The following is a 20,282-nucleotide window of genomic DNA, read 5'->3' on the forward strand; positions in this document are numbered from 1 at the left end:
AGATATGAAGTTCTCTGAGCAGTGCAGACGAGCTGCAAGAGTAGCTCATGGTGTCTTGTCAATGATATACAGGAATTTTTCTAGCAGGGACAGGGATGTTATTATTCCCTTGTATAAGGCATTGGTCAGGCCACACCTTGAGTACTGTATACAGGTCTGGAGGCCTCATTTCAAGAAGGATGTAGAGCTGCTGGAACGAGTACAGAGAAGGGCAACAAGACTAGTGAATGGAACAAAGGGTTGCTCTTACGAAGAAAGGCTTAAGTTTTGCAAATTACAGAGCCTGGAGACTAGGCATCGGCGAGGTGATCTGATAGAGGTGTATAAGGCTTTGAATGGCTTGAGCATGCTCAATGCCGATGGGATTCTTCCTCTTGCTCAGAATAATCACCTGAGAGGGCATAAATTCAAATTGAGGAAGGACGGATGTCGGATAGATGTGCGGAAATTTGCCTTTAGCCAGTGGGCAGTTGGTTTGTGGAATAGACTCCCATCGCTTGTTGTTGAAGTTGATAGCCTAAACAAATTTAAGGCTCAGCTGGACAGGTATTTCGAACGAACGGAGGGGTGAAATGGGAGTAGTGGTTGTTTTTTTTTGGCTGATGCTGAATAAGCTTGCTTTCTTGCATCATATGCCTCTACAAATGCTAAAGTCAGAAAATCTACACTGGTGTCCTTTTAAATGTATTCTGAATTTCAACAGTAGAACCATATTCACATACAATTCATATTTTAATTTTGTATTAGCATGTTGCTAATACAAATTTATTCAATTTTCGAAGTCCTAATCTTTAACAGTAGGAAAATTAAAATTATAGTTGATACTAATAAATTTAGGGTGTACCTTTAATGCTGCATAATTGTCACTGGAATGATTCCTCGGCTTAAATAAGCCGAAGTGGATTTTAAATCTTTTGTTCGATTAGAATTCAAGATTGATAATCTCACTTCCCGGTTAAGCAGTTTGCATTGAAACTAAATCAGTGCTGCAGTGTTATTAGCCATTGAGAATTTAAAAGGAAGCGATTCAAGATTGTTAAGAAAACAGATATGTGAAGAATGAAATAAATGGCTAATAAGTATGCCGGGAAGTTTCAAGGAAGTGCATATGTGCCAAAGCACTTGGGCTCATGGCATTCCAGTGCAATTCCCATCAGGCAACCTGATAATTGCTTAAGAAATAATTGAATGTGATGCCTTTGGCTGGTAAACTGGTTGGTCACGCTCAGCATGAATAACTGACATGGAAGATGCACTGGCATCTAATCAGACAACTAGCATTTGTGTACTAGCTCCATAGTTAGGAGTGAACTATATCACCAACATGGTGAGAGGAAATGGTTTGCACCTTGTCACTCTTGCCTGTAGATGTACAAGTGGTGTATATCCTATAACACAGGCCACCAACGAGGGTTTTATGAGCATATCTTGTGGATTGATATAGTGTGCTTCACATCGTAGCATATTTGGAACTTCTGCGATATGTATTATCGAGTAATTGTGAATCTGTATGTTGCCATGCGGCAACTGTTTAAGCTTTTCAGTAGAGCATCAGTGTATAGCCCAGTATCCTTGAGCAGACAAAATCACAAGCCCCTATCTTTTCACACTCTCCCCACAGTGTTGATAAATAGAAAAAATACTGTTTTTTATGATATTAAGTTGTAATAGTAATAGACATATAGTGCAAGGAAACTAAGCTCATTCCACTTACCAGAAAAAAAAAAAAAAAAAGTAGATAAGAAAATATAAATTATATGCTTCCCTTCTCACATACATAACTATCCAGTTCACCCTAGAATTTTTCAAACTGTCAGCCTCAATTACCAGTGAAAGTAACATGATTCCAGCAATCAACGCTCACTAGATAAAAGAAAATTTCCTACAATCTAGTCTAAACCTCCTCCCTTGTAATTTGAATTTATGCCCCCATTGCATGGTAACTATTGCTGCACGGTAACTACTCATGTTGTATGTATATTATTCCCTTGTTCAGTCATGTTGGATTTTTAATTGACTCGTGATTAATGAAGGGTTAAAGAATTATTGAGTAAGTTGTTATTAGGTACGGCAAAAGGAATTAATAAAATAAATAAATTTTATCCACTGTTAACATTCCTTCTGTTAATTTTTCCGGTTTAAACTCATGGTCTTTTAGGTCCTGCATATACATGATTGATAACACAGTACAGGGTGATTTGTAATCAAACATGTTTGGCTATACATATTTAAAATATATATTAATTTTTTTTTTTTTCTTTTTTTTTTTTTTATGATTTTAAGTCTAAAGCAATAGAAAGGGTGTATATAAATTTAAAAGAATGAAAAAAAAAATTACATATGGCTTCCAACGCCAGTTCAGCGTGGCAGCTATGTTGAAGAGATGTTGTAAAAATTTATTTTGTATTTAAAAAAATTGTAGTCTTTTGGGCACAGAGTGACACACAGCAAAGCACAATTCTTTAACATAAAAATAAACAAATAAAAATTAAATATCATGTCAGGGTTACTAGAGAGAACAGTCTTATTCACCCTTGTGTATTATGGCCGTAATAGATTGTATGTGTTCTCTGGTCAGTTTTCCAAATGAAAAAACCTTGCTGCCCTCACCTCAGGCCAACTAACTAAGACATAGTGTGAGAAAGGTCCATAAAAGTTCCTCACATCATTATATGCTTTTGGCTGAGAGTATTCGGACCCAAACCTTTTCCATGTGGTGTGTGGGGGGGGATAAACACTGGTTACAACCAACATGCTACCCACAAGTGCTGTAGTGTACATTGTTTGTAAATTGTGTATTCTCCCCAGCAAGTTCGCCTGTTTGTGTGCTGGATGGAAAACCCTGTAATCCAGGATAAAAGGGGGGGAAAAAACCCATGCTGCCTACACTGAGACCAACTAGCAGTGTGGGAAAAGACCCATAAAACTTTCTCATGTCATTAGCAGAATTTGAACTGGCAATTTCACGTGGAGTGGAAAGCCAGTGATTATGACCATTGTGCTTCCATTGCGCGTGACTGTTGGTATATGTTCCAGACTTTGCTTTCTTTGAGATTTTTTCAGGCTTCTTTTAATATCCTCTCTTACAAGTTCCAAATTGTCAGATGCCTTTGGAATGCAAGGTCTTCCAATTTTGGTAGCTTGCGCACCGTTCCCACTTCATAGAACTTTTTCACAATTTGCTCTATGATATTTACACCGATGAGCCAAAACATTATAACCACCTGCCTAATATGATCTTGGTCCTCCACTGCAGCCAAAACAGCTCGTTCCCAGCGAGGCATGGACGCTACAAGATTTCTAAATGTCTTGTGGTATCTGGTACCGACATGTAACCAGCAGATCCTTTAACTTCTGTAAGGTCTGTGGTTGAGATGCCACCGGTGCTTGATGGATTGATGTCTGAGGAATTTGGAGGCCAGGGCAATACCTGGAAGTCTTCCTCATGTTCCGTGAACCAGTCTCGAACAATCCGGGCGGTGTGGCATGGTGCATTATCCTGCCGAAAGACGTCACCACCAGAGGGGAAGATGGTTGCCATGAAAGGGTGTACCTGGTCGGTAATGATGTTTAGGTAGGTGGTAGATGTCAGAGTGCCCCACACATGGATGACTGGACCCAGGGTATCCCAGCATAACATCGCCCAAGGCATGACACCACTACCACCAGCTTGTTTTCATCCCATGGTGCATCCAGGTGCCATCACTTTCCCAGGTAAATGATGCACACGTACCCGGCCATCCACATGGTGCAACAGAAAACGTGAATCATCAGACCAGACAACTTGCGTCCAATCACTCAAGGTTCCAGTTTCGATGCCCGTGTGCCCATTGTAGGTGCTGTCGCCAGTGAACCATGGTTAGCATGAGCACTCAGAGTGGCCTGCAGCTATGCAGCCCCATTTTCAGCAGGTGTCAATGTACTGTGTGTTGTGACACATTACTCCAGTCACCAGCATTCCAATTACCAGCAAGTTGCACCACATTCGCCCTTCTGTTGCCACATACCATCCAGAAGAGCCTTCGCTCACCTCAAACATCGATGAGCCGTGGTCGTTCAGCATCTCGCTGGAAGTTCTTGGGTTTTCACTCTTCAGACCATTTTCGGTAGGTACTAACCATGACTGACTGTGAGCACCCCACCAGCCATGCAGTTTCGGATATGTTCTGACCCAGTCGTCTGTCCTTTACAATTTGGCCTTGTCAAACTCGCTTAAGTCTGCTGCCTTTCCCGTCCGAAGAACAAGAGTACACTGATTAATGGGGCTCAGTATTAGGTGTTTCTTATGCCGTGTCCCAACCCACGCATGTGCCATAGTTCACCTGCAGTTGATTCGATTTGCATAATGACTTGCTGGTCATGATGTTTTGACTCATCGGTGTATTGTGGGTTGTTTGACCATAAAACTTCTGCAACATTTTCATATTTGTAATGCCACTTTACAATTCGAATCCCATTGTAAACTATTTTTCAAATTACTTATACATAGTTACATCAGAAATTATTCAGAATTGTTTCCTTAGTTATGGGTTACAATGGATAAATTTTAGCTTAATTTTCAGTTACTGTCAATTCCGAGAAACTTTATTTATTTATATTTATTTATATACATAATTGTCACAAAATCATTTGCCATGCCAATTATATAGCATTAACAGTATGCCCTATATAAAATAAAAATCAGATGTATATCTCACCCACGTATGATTCAATTTCTGAACTTGATTTTATTTGCCCCACACATATCACAGAAGCCAGGATCACCCAGACTATAAGGTTAAAATTTCATATCTATAAGTTGTGTGTTTTGTAAGGCCAATTTTTGCAAAATTAGAGAAAATACTTTGAAGAAGAGTATATCTCCAGCTGGCAATCGCTAATTCAGCCTGGCTTCAGAAGGCCTCACTGTTTCCCTTATCGTTGATAGGACAAAAATCTAGGGATGTGAAATGTGAGTGCCTGCCCAAAAGTTCCAAGAATGACATTTATTTATGCTTTGTAATGAAGTGTGAGCTATAAAACATTGAATTTGGTTTTCATCGCTGGCATGAAGTTTTTGTAAAATTCTGGTACACACGTTAAGGAAAGGAAATTGAAACTTTACCTGTATGTGAATCTTGATTTTCAAAAGCCGAAATGTTTATCTGATAAAGTGCTGGTATACCTTTCTTCAGGTAGTTTCTGTGAACCCGTGAAACATCACTGATCCTAATAATGATATCACTGGTCAACACCAAAAATGTTTCTGGCTTGGAAATAGTCAATTCTTCTTAATTTCAACATGAGAAAAACAAATATAACATTTAAAACTCTTAGTTAGCTCTCGGTTCCACGATATAGACCCTTTTATGATTTAGGGGAATATTGGTGAATACTAAGGAATTTTGGAGTCAAGAGAAGAGACAGGTTGGCAACACTGAAACAGGAACCGATATGCCAGTGGTTTTCAACCTTTTTTTAATAACGGCTCCCCTAAGTAATTTACTTTATTTTGCGGCATCCCTACTCAATTTTCTGCCTGTTAGATCTGATTTTCTCTCTCTCTCTCTCTCTCTCTCTCTCTCTCTCTCTCTCTCTCTCTCTCTGTATATATATATATATATATATATAAAATATTAAAAAATATATATGTTATATGATATTTATTACAATAATATAATTATAAAAATTACATTTCATAATACAAATTATATATATCCAGTATATATATAATTATATATAATATATATAATTTTAGGTCCTTGAGGTTGTCACAGACATTCTCTCAGATATGCCAGACAAGCTGTACTTGCTACCTGGGAGTCTAAAAACGCTGATGGAACTGATATTCGGGTGACACTCAAGTCAAGTGGACCCAATTTCGGCAAAAAAAGTCCGGACGGTCTGTGACAGCCAAATCCTCTGCTTGCACCTTCACGATGGTGGGACTGTTAGTAATCCTGGGTATAACCTCCATGCACAAGTACATGGTGGGTGACCACCCAGGTGTGAACCAACGTAAGCAGGGGTCGAGGTGTGGTGCCCACACCACATGGAGGAACGCCGCCCCTCTATGCTACCAGGCAGTACTAGGTGGTAGATGACTCTCATCAACCGGTGAAATACCACCACTTTGCTTATTGGAAGCTTGAAGTGGTGGAACCCATGTTTAGTCTCTAGAGCTAAGTTCCGGTCAACCCTTCCCTATCTCTTCCATCATGCAGTATGATTGATGACGTTTGAGGTTATGGTGAACGTCGTGGCGAGATCCAACTATTCCTTACATTTAGAGGGTACAGCTCTAAAATGGTGTTCGCAGGCCGGCCGCTAGTTAGTACACCGGACTGAACCTATTGGTAACTCTCTAGGAAGCTTCCGGATCAGCTAGTGTATAATCTTGCTACCTCTACTCTACCAGATAGTGACTGGAGGGAGTCCGAGTAGTGTGTATGCGGGGATATTGTCGAGGCCACGTTATGTCAAGGATCTGGGTATATTCTTACCACATGTACGCCATATCCAAAAATTTCATTACTTCATACAGCATGTCCCACCTACTTTTTCTTACTATTGAATACACCATGAATTGTCAAACTAATAGAGCAAGCTTATCTGCGAAAAGATCTAAACCTCCCAAGGACTTCCTAATTCATTTCACAAATGTACGTGGTCTCAATTCTAATCTCAACGATGTCCATTTCCACTTGCAGTCTGCCAAACCCCATGTACTTTTTCTGACAGAATCTCAGTTATCGGTTGATTCATCTAGTGCTCATCTCAGATGCCCAAATTATTCACTGTATGATTCCTTTCGCCTCAAAGGTAGAGAGATTGGTGGTACTTGTGCATATGTCCATTCTGATATTCCCTGTCAGAGACTTGGCAATTTGGAATCTCCTCTCTTTGATCTTCTCTGGCTTAAAATCTCTCTACCTCATTGTGTCAAATTCATCTGTTGTCTCTACCGTTCTCCCAACTCCACTAATCACTTGGAGCTCTTTGACTTCCTCTCTTTGCAACTTGACTTTCTCCAGTCCAACTTTCCTAACAGTGAAGTAATTTTCCTTGGCTATTTTAATGTTCACAACTCCAGCTGGCTTCCGTTTTCTAGTCACACCGACCCAGCAGGTCGAGATGCTGAAGCTTTTGCAATTACTAATGACCTAGCACAGATTGTTCATTTACCTACAAGAATACCGGACAAACCTAATCATACAGCCAATACGCTTGATCTTTTTCTCACAAACAACCCTTCTTAGTACACGGTCGAAGTGAGAGGTCCTTTAGGCACTTCAGATCACAACTTGGTGATTGTCTCTTCTCCAATGGAACCTTTATCTCATGGCTATTCCCAACCACGTGTTTTTTTTTTTTTTTTTTTTTTTGATTTGGTAGTTGTTGGCGCATCGGCTTCTGTGGCCATATTGCACCTCCCAAGGTTTTTGCAGTACTTTGATCCAAGCCCGAGGCGGGAATCGAACCCGCGACCTTTGGGTTGCCGGGCAGGTACTTTACCCACTCGGCTAGCCCGGTCGGCCCACGTGTTGTTTAGCATTATCAAGAATACAAAATGGGATGACCTGCGAGACTTCTTTTCCTTGGTCGGATTACTGTTTCAAAACTTCTGATGTCAATGTTTGCTCAGATCGTGTCAGTGAAATTATTCTTGCAGGAATGGAATCCCTTATCCCACACTCCACTTTAAAATCTTGTCCTTTATCTAAACCTTGGTTTTCCAATAAATGTGCTAAGGCTGTCCAAGACAAGAATGTTGCATATCATAATTGGCTTGTTTCTAATTCTTCAGTTTCATTTTCTGCCTACACCAAAGCTCACAACAGTTGTAAAGCAGTTATTAATCAGTCCAAACTAGAGTTTGAACAGGCTAAGAGTAGAAAACTTGCTTCTTGCCCTAATGGTTGCCGAGCATTCTGGTCTCTTGCCAAAGCTATTGGCTGCAACTTTTGCCCATCTTTGCTCCCACCTCTGTCCACACCAGATGGTTCTGTTGCCACTTCAGCCAAGGATAAAGTTGACCTGCTAGCATCCCATTTTTCTTCCAGCTCATGTATTAATGATCTTGGTAAAACACCTCCCACCATTCCCAACACGCTCCATTCAATGCCTCCTGTGGTCTTCCGTCAAAAGGATATCAGAAGGATTTTGATGAATTTTGATGCTAAGAAAGCTCCAGGCCCTGATGGTATTTCTCCACTTGTTCTCAAAACCTGTGCTCCTGAACTTACTCCTATTCTTTGCTGCCTTTTTTTACTTTCTTATTCCAAAGGTATTTTTCTTTCTGCTTGGAAATTTGCTCATATCCAGCCAGTTCCTAAAAAGGGTGACAAATCCCTCCCATCCAATTATCGTCCCATTGCAATTACTTCTACCCTTTCTGAAGTAATGGAGAAATCAATTAACCGCCAACTCTTAAACTACCTAGAAACCTTCCGTCTGATCAACGATCACCAGTATGGATTCCGTCAATGTCGATCCGCTGGAGATATTCTGGCTTATGTTACCCATTTATGGACTAATTCAATGGAAAGGTTCGGTGAAACACAAGTAGTTGCTCTTGACATCTCAAAGGCTTTTGATCGTGTTTGGCATAAAGGTCTTCTAAACAAGCTTCCATCTTATGATTTGCCAACTGTTTTTAGTAATTGGTTATCCAGTTTTCTCTCTGATCGCTCACTGATGGTGATGGTAGATGGCTCTCTGTCTTCTAACTTATCCACTAATGCCGGTGTCCCCCAAGGTTCAGTTCTTTCCCCCACCCTTTTCCTCTTGTATATCAATGACCTTCTTCCATTGACTGGAAATCCTATCCATAGTTTTGCCGATGATAGCACATTGCATTCCACTTTCCATTTTGAAAAACCTTGTCCTGCTCAATCAGCTTTAACTTCTCGAAAATCTGCTACCAATTCCTTAAATGCCGATCTTCAGGTAATTCTCCAGTGGGGCAAAGACAACTTAGTTGATTTCAACCCTTCTAAAACTCAGTCTTGTCTTATATCTCGCAAAAAGGATTCTTTTGCTCCTATGCTTATCTTTAGTGACACTCAGATTTCTAGGCAAAATGATATATCTCTTTTGGGGATTACCCTGACTTCTAATCTCTCTTGGCACAAGCACATTACAAATATTGCTTCCTCTGCATCTAAAAAACTTGGTTTTCTCTTTCGCTCTCGGCGTTACTTTTCTTCCAAACAGCTGCTCACTCTGTATAAATCGCAAATCCGCCCTGCCATGGAATATTGTTCCCACATCTGGGGTGGTGCCCCCAAAACCTCTCTCAGGCTTCTTGATTCCATTCAGAAGAGGGCAGTTAGGTTAATTAATGATTCATCTCTAACAGAGTCTCTCCACTCGCTTTCTCATAGATGCACTGTTTCTGCTGCATGCCTCTTCTACAGATACTTCCATGGGCACTGTTCTTCTGAATTGGCTTCTATAATTCCTGCTCTCTCTTTCAAAACAGTCCGAACACGTGCTGCCACTAGCCAACATCCATTTACTGTCCAACTTCAAACCCACAGAACCAACTTTTCATCTTCCTCATTTATTCATTCAACTGCCGTTTTCTTGGACAACCTTCCTTCATACGTATTTCCTGAAAATTACAATCTACAGAAGTTTAAGTCCAATGTCAACAAATATCTTCTTTCGTCTTCTTAACCCCAAACCCAAGCACGGTACTAAGTACTATAGGTTCTAATACCTCTCGTGTTTGGGGTTCACATAAAAAAATATATATATACATAATTTTATTCTTTATATAGAGGTACTAAGTAAACATCAATTATAGATCACCACAACATTAAAAATATACTGTACACCTTTTTACAGTATATTTTTATACTGTAAAAATATACTTTATACTTTTTATATAAATAAAAAAATTATATTAAGTTTAAGTAACTTAAACCCAAACTACGTGACACCCCTGGAATGTTGTTCGGCACTCTGGTTGAAAACCACTGCGATATGCCATATTTTCTTTTTTTTTTTTTTTTCCCTTCAGGTTTATGAATGAAGACCAACCCTGAGCACCCCATATTTGCTGCAACACATGTGATGTAAATCTCCATGGATGGTTGAAAAATAAATGAACCTCAATGCCTTTTGCCATCCCAGTGATTTGAAGGAAGCCTTCAAATCTTGTAAATAACTGTTATTTCTGCAAGGTGCCTCCTCTTCAGCATGGTATGTCAAAAAAAAAAAAAAAAAAAAAAAAGGAAGTGGACTGTGTAATATCCCAACATCCTGTCAGCTATCCAATGGGACCAGTGGCACAAATGGATGGTCTGCCTGTACCTCACTCTCCAGAAGAGTACACTTTGGAGTCTGATGAAGATGGGGACATAAGGTATGTTCGTGTCAGGCAGTACCTGGGATTTCTCCCATCTCCGCGTGTGTTTCGCTGTATCGAGGACAGTACACTCTCAAGCCAGAGACTTGAAAGTGTGTGGGTCATGTCTGTGCAGTGTGATATGTTGTGCCCATTGTTTATCCAGCTTATTGGCTGCCAGGCCCCTAGTGGGGCCCAACGTTGCCCATACTCTGCCACGTGGAGGCTAGCCGGGTGTATCCAGTATCACAACAAATTGCTCTGGCAGGTCCTGCCACCTAGTTTCCTGGGATTTCAGTGGCTAGAACCTATTAAAAAAAAAAAAAAAAAAAGTTGCGTTTGACATTAATGCTTAATGGGATTGCTGTTAGGAAATCGCTGGTTGGGGTTGAACGCTAAAGAGATGTGTTAAAGGCCAAATAGGTCGGGCAAAATTTTGATGTTATTAAATTTAGACATGTGAGGCTATACGCTAGATAAAAGCTAATAGTGTTAGTTGTCTTAGAGATTTACACAAAACCGGTAGAATTTAGACGTTGATTATAATTTGGCGGCATTGTTAAGGGTGTACTTGGTCGATTTAGTGAGAGGGGGGGAGACTGTGAAGACTGGGGGGAAACAAATAGAAGAATAGGGATTTAGTGAGAGGGGCAGGGAGACTGAAGACTGGGGGGGACAGATAGAAGAATAGGGACGATAGAGTAGGCATCCCCAAAGAGATCAGTGGAGACGAGACCCACCAGGCAAAGTATGGGGGGTAGGCAGGGAGGAGAGGAGACAGAGATCCGTCTCTTCCCTCTCCTGTCTGGGGATGGGGTTTTAAAGGGAACCAGGTTATACTACCCAGTTCAGATCGCCAATGCCTTGTTGGCAGCAAAGCCAAAGAATGTCTTCGTCGGTGTCATGTCCAAGCAGTGTTGAATCCGGTATGAAGGTCAAGCTGCCCATTTTATATATATATATATATATTTTTTTTTTTTCACTCAACTCATTCATCTTTTTCTCACACACCAGGAGGGGGTGCAATGATGTGTAATGTAAATTTAAATACTACTTAAAACTAGGGTTAGTGTGTACTTAACTGTAGCATTTATGGTTTGTGTTCTTTTTCTCACACGCTTGCGCTTTTATTCATTCTTCTAGCTCTCATCTCATTTATTCGACTCTTACTTTCTGCACTGCACTCTGGGCACCGCAATTTACTGTTATTCTTCAGTTGTGGTGCAGGCCTAGCCGCAAGGTTTTTTTTTTTTTTTTTTTTGCAGGCCAGGGGAGAATGCAGTGATAGTGTTTATGTGGTTAGTAAATGTTTGTTGGTACAGTATATATAAAGTAATGTAAGTTATTTTTAACTTTGTATTCTTTCGGCCAATTACATTTGCTCTTCCACTCATTCCCATTCACTCTGTCTTTCCCTCATACTAGGTCACTCTTTCTTTCACCAAAATGAAGATAAGATGGGGACAGTGTGAGAAATGATGGTCAATCTGGGCCTTCAACATCACAGAATTCTGATTTTGTGCCAGCCTGAATTGCTGAGCGAGTTGCACAGAATCACTCAAAGTGAACTAAGTGATCTAATTCGAGACCTGGCCCTGAGTGCCAAGCAATAGTAACAAGTGATTTTCTCTGAGATATATAGTGTGCTCTTTCTAAGCGAGAAAGTTTAATTTTATTTCCAGTGTCGTTTTCTCTTTTGTTTATCTAAAGTGGTTCTGTGCTTCAAGTGTTAAAGTAAGAACCAAGAAAGGAAAACTACCTTTCTTTTTTCAGAGTATATATATTAATTACTAACAAGCCACTAATCTTTACAACTGCTTGGTCACTGGTGGCACCGCTTCGGCCTCCACGTGGCGGGGCCGGTAACCTGGGAGAAGAAAGCCACTCTGCCAGGGCTAAAAGGAGCAAACATGGAATTTGACAATTTCCCTCCAATTGAGCCTCGACACTCATCATGTCCTAAATCAAATGATAATGACCATGACACATCACAGTCGAAAAGACTGTGGACTGACATAGAGCAAAAGGAATGTCCATCTTTCCTTATCTTCTACTCCTTGTCAAACAAATACATGAGTACACCCTTCCCATTTTTGATACAGAAATGTTTGGTAAGCTCAGCAGGTTCACCTAAAATGGTAAAAAGACTTAGATCAGGTGATTTACTAATTGAAAGTGTGAGTCGTAAGCAATCAGAGACTCTGCTGAATCTCTCAACTTTTGGTGGTATTCCCGTGCAAGTTACCCCACATGCAACACTAAATGCCTCCAAAGGGGTTATCACTGAGTGGGATTTTATCAATGTCACAGAAGATGAATTAGTTCAAAAATTAAAAGAACGAAAAGTCACACATGCTAAGCGGATTATGATCAGAAAAAATGGTCAGCTTGTTCCCACGCAGAACATCATCCTTATGTTTGGCACACCACATTTACCATTGAGTGTTAAAGCCGGCTATCTCAATTGCCGTATAAGACCCTACATTCCTAATCCCATCAGGTGTTATAAGTGTCAAAAGTTTGGGCACTCTCAGACCATCTGTCAAGGGGATGCAGTGTGTCCAAACTGTGGTTCAAAATCCCACGCACAAACAGAATGTGATGCTGAAACACCACATTGTCCAAACTGTCAAGGCTTATTCAAAGTCCTGTGAACTGTGGAAAACAGGAAAAAAGATCCAAAAATACAAAGTAGAGCAGAAAGTGACTTACCAAGAAGCAAATTATGCTTACTACAACTAAACACACCTTAATATCAGTCAGCAGCTACTCAAACTGATGTGTCAGTTACCCCATCCATGTCTATTGCAGGCTGGGCCAGAGAAATTCGCTCAATCTCACAGCAATCTACTAAGGAACAGCATGCGATAGGTAGTGCTAACAACACACCAATTACCTGCCAACTGTTTTACAGTCTTCCTCAGAAACCATAAAAACTAAAACAGCAAACAGCAGTCCCAATGCAGAAAAGTCGGCAAAATGTTACAAATATGGATACAGATGAAAACATCAACCCAGATGAGCCAATCTTAGATCTGTATGCAGAAGACGACATGGACACAGTGCATCCTATTTTCTCGAAAAAAGAAAGAATAAAATTGGAGAGACAAAAACAGACTGGACCTAAAAAGCAGACTGAATCAAACCCAACTGCTAAAAAAAATAATGGATCACATCATACAGTGGAACTGTAGAGGTCTACATAGCTACATCGATGATATCTATGATCTAATAGATATCATCGATGTTGCTATGTAGACCGATGATATCTATGATCTAATCCAACAGTATAGTCCAGTAAGCATATATTTACAAGAAACTAATCTACCACCACAAATAATTTCAAAAACCAAGAACTGTACTGTATATCAGCACAATAGAAATAACAATACCACTGTGCGTGGAGGTGTGGCCATTCTAGTAAACTCAAATCCCTGCTAAACACATTCCACTGCAAACTTCCTTAGAAGCAGTAACAGTACGTGTCTCCTTAGGAATCATGTTAACAGTAGTTTCAATCTACTTATCACCAAACAAAGAATATACTTATGACCTAGAAAAACTTCTGCTACAGATCCCTCCTCCATTTTGTTTATTTGGAGATTTTAATGCACCTCACCCAATCTGGAGCTCCCCACATACAGACAGACGAGGAAAGGTTCTGGAATCACTGCTTGACAAACATAATCTAACACTGTTGAATACTGGTGCTGATATTTACATTCATTTCTCCATTAGAACAACTACAGTTATAGACTTAACAATCTGCTCTCCAACATTGTATCTATTCATCCGCTGGACAATTTGGACAATCTGCTAAACATTGACCATTATCCAATAATTTGTGAAATTCAAACAACTAGAATCCCTCAGGCAAATAATTCCTGCTTAAAATGGAAATTTTCCTAGGCTGATTGGAAGTTATTTGCTTCAAGTATCTTATTCAATGATGAAATTATCAAATTCCAATCCATTGATGATGCCACACAGCACATCACATCTCAGATTCTAAATGCTGCAACCAAGGCTATATCAAAAATCCGTAGTTTGTGTAAACATGCCAATCATTGGTGGAGTGATGTGTGCCAACTTGCCAAAAAAGAGAAAAACAGGGCATGGAACCTGTTTCGTAAACACCCAACTAGTGAGAACCTTATAAATTTCAAAACACTGAAAGCAAAAGCGCGATTCGTAAGGAAAAAGGCAAAAAAAAAGAGATCTTGGATCCAGTTTGCCTCTACTATAACGAAGAACACAAACAGCAGAATAATCTGGAATAAAATAAAAAAAAACTGAATGGTATATTTCTCCCAGCATCCTCTCCAATACTGAGATGGAATGGACAAGACTTATCATCTTCAATTGAAAAAGCTAATGCTCTGGCAGAAAACTTTGCCAAAACCTCAGATACAGCTGCATATGAACCATCTTTTCAGCAACATAAAAGAAGGACTGAGCAAAGCAAATTAAATTTCAGCACAAGACCAGCACTCCCATATAATCAACCCTTTACAATGTTGGAGCTACAGGATGCTCTAAACAAATCAACAAATGGGGTATCAGAACCTGATGGTCTTTATTACCTCATGTTGCAACACCTAGACAAAAAGGCATTAAATTCCCTATTGCTTTTTCTGAATCGGATTTTCTCCGAAAGCTATTATCCTCGCTCATGGTGTCATTGAACAGTGCTAGCTTTTCCAAAACCAGGAAAAGATCAGATGAATCCATGCAACTATAGCCCGATATACCTTACCAGCTGCTTGGGCAAGACATTGGAAAAGGAGGTACACAATAGACTTATATGGTACATAGAATCCCACTCAGTCATCAGTTGTAATCAATACGGTTTCCACAAAAACTGATCCATGTTAGACCTTATGGTGAAAGCTGAGTGTAACATAAGGAACACCTTTGTTCGAAAAGAACATCTTGTCTTGGTGTGCCTGAATATTGAAAAAGCCTTTGATACCACCTGGCGCCATGGTATTCTGCAAGACTGGTATGCCATAGGACTCAGAGGTCGACTCCCAATGATCATAGAGAGTTACCTTAAAAATAGAACTTTTCAAGTGAGTTTTCATTATGCTGTTTTGCTAGCTCTTATCCAAAGAGGTGTACCACAGGGATCGGTACTCACCGCTACACTCTTTGCTCTTAGGATAAACAATTTAGCACAGAACATTTTGGGTAAAGCAAAAATCTATCTTTATGCTGATGATCTTGCAATATCTTGCCATTCATAGAATATGCATTCCATTTGAACAAAATCTGCAGCTTGCAATAAACAAAATAGTGTCATGGACTTCATCTAATGATTATTGTCTGTCAACAACCAAAACTGCAGCCATTCACTTGTAAAAAACACCAACTACATCCAGAACCTGAATTATCACTGGGAAATCAACCGATACCAGTTACTAGCAATATCCGATTCTTGGGCATGACCCTTGACACTAAACTGACATTCCAGAACACATACTACAAACACGAACTGTCGGTATGAAAAAGCTGAATATACTTAAAGTCATCTCATCTATGACATGAGGAGCTGATCGCTATACCATACTCCACCTATACTGGACCTTAATCAGATCTTGATTAGATTATGGTGCCCCTGTTTATGATTCTGCCCAAAAGATTCTGTTACACTGTCTCAACCCAATACAACATAGTGCGCTCAGGATTGCTCTTGGGGCATTCAGGACTTTGCCGGTCCAAAGCCAATGCACCCCCACTCCACCTTCGGAGAAAGATGCTGCTCCTCAGTTATGCAGTTAAAATACATAGCCTTCCATCTCATCCTATCTGGTCATACCTCTATGATCCTCAATGGGCAATCCTTTTTAGAAATAAGTCTCTTGAAAACAAACCTACAAGAATCCGTCTACGAGAACTGATTCAGCGGTGGAATATGCAGTTGACTAGTTCACATCAAGACAGAGAAATTGTACGACCTTCATGTGATGACTACTTCCGACGTTGGGGGAAACACTCCCTGAACAATCAAACTATTCAGAAACTACACGCAGCTCACTCTTTGGCAAATGCAGACACCCTGCAAATTTATACTGATGGCTCCAAAAGTGATACGACTATGGGAGCTACTGTGGTGCTACCAACATCAACAGTCTGTTTCATTACCACAAGAATGCAGTGTTTTCATTGCCGAACTCTATGCCATTAAGATGGGTTTGATTAAGATACTTGCTCATGATTTCACTCCGAAGACTATAATCTATACAGACTCTTTGAGCGCAGTGACTAGCCCTCCAAGGCAATTCTCACTCTCCACATCCATTTATAAATTAAATAAAAACTCAGATATCTGAATTTCATAACAATGGGCATACTGTCACATTTTGTTGGATTCCAGGGCACACTGGAATACCAGGAAATGAGAGTGCAGATAAAGCAGCAAGAAATCCCACTTATAATAACCACATCCAGATTCCTTTCACAGACTCTAAATCAAACATACGCTGAATTTGTAATGAAAAATGGAGAGGAATTTGGCATAATCAGGTAAATAACAAGTTCCGAAATATAAAACAGAATCCACAGCTATGGAAATCTAGTTTCTGCTCAAACAGACACGAAGAAGTTGTGTTTGCCAGAGCACATTTAGGTCATACTCATCTTACACATCAATATTTATTGCGAGGAAATAATCCGCCACTGTGCTTCCACTGTGATTCACCACTAACTGTAGGCGCCTCCGTAGCCAGGTGGGAAGGAGCAGCAGTGCATAGCACACGCTTCTTGATTAGACCGGGGTTCGAGCCCGTCACCACCAAATACAGAGGATGCGGAAAGGTCAAGGAATGACCACCGCATATCCGGGAGCAATATGGCCTTAGTCGCTAATGCTCCTAAAAACCAAAAAAAAAAAAAAAAAAAACCCACTAACTGTAAAGCATATTCTTATACAGTGCACTCACTATCAGTATGCCAGAATCACATCATTCTGATCCCTATCTAATTTAAACGAACCTCTTCAAATTAGACATTATTGGGGACAACTCCAATTTACCTGAGTTTTTCCACTATCTAAAACAGATTAATATATTGATACTCATATAAACTCTTTTTTTTTAATCGGTACAGTGTCTCTCCACAGGAACAGGTGCAATATGGCCAAAGTAGCTCTTGCACCAAAAAAACCTAACAACAACAATTCGAGACCTAGATCTATCGAAAGATAAAGCAGAGCTTCCGGGATCAAGGCTCCAACAGTGGAATCTTCTGCAACCAAATGTGTCCATGTACAGAATCAGGCAGAATCCTTTGACTCCATATTTTTAAAGTGAAAACAACCTTGTTGCCTGCTATGATGTCAATTGTTTGATGACAGCTTTGAATGTGGAGCACAACCCACAGGACTGGAGGCTATTCATAGCCTCATCAAAGCTAAGTTTAAAAGCTATTTTGCTCCACAGTGCCAATGCTCTTCCTTCAATTCTTCTAGGCCATGCTGTCCAAATGAAGGAGACATATGAGAATGAAATTAATTCTGGAAGCAATGAAGTACAAAGACCATCAGTGGCAGATCTGTGGAGACCTGAAGGTGATTGCAATACTGCTGGGCATGCAGTTGGGATACACAAAGTACTGCTGGTTCCGATGTGAGTGGGACAATCGGGCTAGGTCCTCACACTACAAGAGAAAAGTCTGGCCTCTAAGGGAAAATCTATGCCCCAGGGAAAAAAATGTCCAGCACAATCCTCTGGTTGATCGAAGCAAAATTCTTCTGCCCCTTTATACATCAAATTGGGACTCATGAAGAACTTTGTTAAGGGGATGAACCGAGATGGAGAAGCTTTCAAGTATCTGAGAGGACAATTTCCACTGTTGAGTGATGCTAAGGTAAAGGAAGGAATCTTTCTTGGTCCACAAATTTGTGAACTTTTAAAGAATGAAAACTTTGAGTGAGTCCTCCAGGTTAATGAGAATGCAGCTTGGGAAGTCTTTAAAAGTGTTGTACGTGACTTCCTGGAAAACCAAAGAGCTGGAAACTACGTTGAGACTGTGAACAACCTAGAAAAGTATCATTAATTAGGCTGCAACATGTCACTGAAAATCCACTTTCTTGACTCTCATCTGGACTTTTTCCCTGACAACTGTGGTGCAGTGAGTGACGAGCATGGCGAGTGATTCAACCAAGACATTTCAGTAATGGAAAGAAGATATCAGGATAGGTGGAATGCTTCTATGCTTGCTGACTACTGTTGGACAGTAACAAGAGATGCACCTTCTAGAAAAGTATCATTAATTAGGCTACAACATGTCACTGAAAATCCACTTTCTCGACTCTCATCTGGACTTTTTCCCTGACAGCTGTGGTGCAGTGAGTGACGAGCATGGTGAATGATTCAACCAAGACATTTCAGTAATGGAAAGAAGATATCAGGATAGGTGGAACACTTCTATGCTTGCTGACTGCTGTTGGACAGTAACAAGAGATGCCCCAGAAGTGGAATACAAGCGAAAAGAAGGCGCTATCATGAATAGGCCACATTTTGAGAAAGTACTTTCAGTTCCTGTGCAGTTTTCTTGTGTTCTTGTTTTTTTACATTTTAATTAAAAACAACTGTGATTTATGTTGTATCAAGAAAATATGAGATTGTTTTTAATATTACTTTTCACTCCAGCTACTACTGAAATGACTATATTCTTAGACAATAGTGAAAGTACTGTATCTCAAAAACTAGAGCTAATAAAAAATTTCTGAAGCCATATTCGTTTTTCTCGATCCAAAATTAGTAAAGTTTGCCTATTTTAAGAAAGGAAACGAATTCAAAGAATTTTTTTGTTGAACAGTGTATTTTGATATTTTAAGTAATTATGTATTTACGTGTATTATATTTCTTTAGTTCAAACCCTTCAAGAACATGATTTTTAAATTATAATTGTAATATAAAAAATAGAAATTATAATTTTTTAAATCATTTATTTTTATTATTTATTAATTTTTTATATAGACGTAAAGATTGTCTTCGTCAGTTAATAGTAGTACTCTGTGAGAGAAAACAGTTGCGCACTTTAGTGGAATTTCCTTTCATAGACATGCAACAAGATGTAATCAGTATTCTGGAATCTAGAGCCAGGTCTTGTGATCTGCTGAAACAAAACTACTATGATCTCCTTTATTCTTTCCATATTCATCATAGTAATTTTAGGAGAGGTAAGAACTAAAATTTAACACCTTTTATGGGGTTATGTGGTAATAAATTGCATCAGCTACTTGTTGCTTTAAACTTATTAGGTCAAAGTTTTATCTGTTTTATTTATTTATTTTTAAAAAAAATTCATTTATGACAGAGAAATTTCTTCTTGGATTTTACTTGTTTGGAGAAATTGAATATTCAAGTATAAAGACCTTAATGCAATGATAAAAGAATTTTATTGTTTTAAATAGGCTACACTCACATATGATTAAATGCTAATGATTTTGTGAATTTATTGTGATGCTTCCAGGCCCTGAATGATAAATGTTTTTGTGGCCAAACAACTCTCAGCACAGTTATCAAAGTGCTTTTTTTAAGGCAATAATTCTTGATTAGTTTTTGCAGTTTTTTCTTCATTTTCATTAAAAACTACTTTCTTTTACAAACTATTTTTTAATAGGGTGGGGGCAAACTTCCCATTTCACCCATTCATTTCCTCCAACAGTTTGTCCACTTCTTCCTTGAATTCATTTAAGCTATCAACTTCCAAATGAAAGATGGAAGTTCCAGCAATCAACCGACCCCCTGGCTAAAGGCAATTTCTGCACATCTGTTCTACATCTGCCCTTCCTCAATTTGAATTTATCCCCCTCAGGTTCATAATCTGAGCAAGAGGAAAAATCCCATCAGCATTGAGCCTGCTCAGACCATTCAAGGCCTTATATGCCTAAATCAGATCACCTCCCAGGTACGTAGACTCCAGACGCTGCAATTTGCAGAAC

General features: G+C 39.5%; 1 protein-coding gene across 1 annotated transcript in view; it reads left to right on the plus strand.

The window, feature by feature from the left end:
- The window catches only part of Nup160 (nuclear pore complex protein Nup160), a 507,399-nt gene that overhangs the window by 385,086 nt on the left and 102,031 nt on the right, over window positions 1-20,282 (plus strand). The window contains exon 25 of the mRNA XM_090382015.1: window positions 19,315-19,517. Coding sequence (XP_090238141.1) covers window positions 19,315-19,517 — 203 coding nt within the window. The remainder of the gene's footprint in view (window positions 1-19,314; window positions 19,518-20,282) is intronic.

The sequence above is a fragment of the Mastigoproctus giganteus genome, chromosome 9, assembly GCF_048544385.1.
Source record: "Mastigoproctus giganteus isolate SK-2022 chromosome 9, ASM4854438v1, whole genome shotgun sequence".
NCBI classification, from domain to species: Eukaryota; Metazoa; Arthropoda; class Arachnida; order Uropygi; family Thelyphonidae; genus Mastigoproctus; species Mastigoproctus giganteus.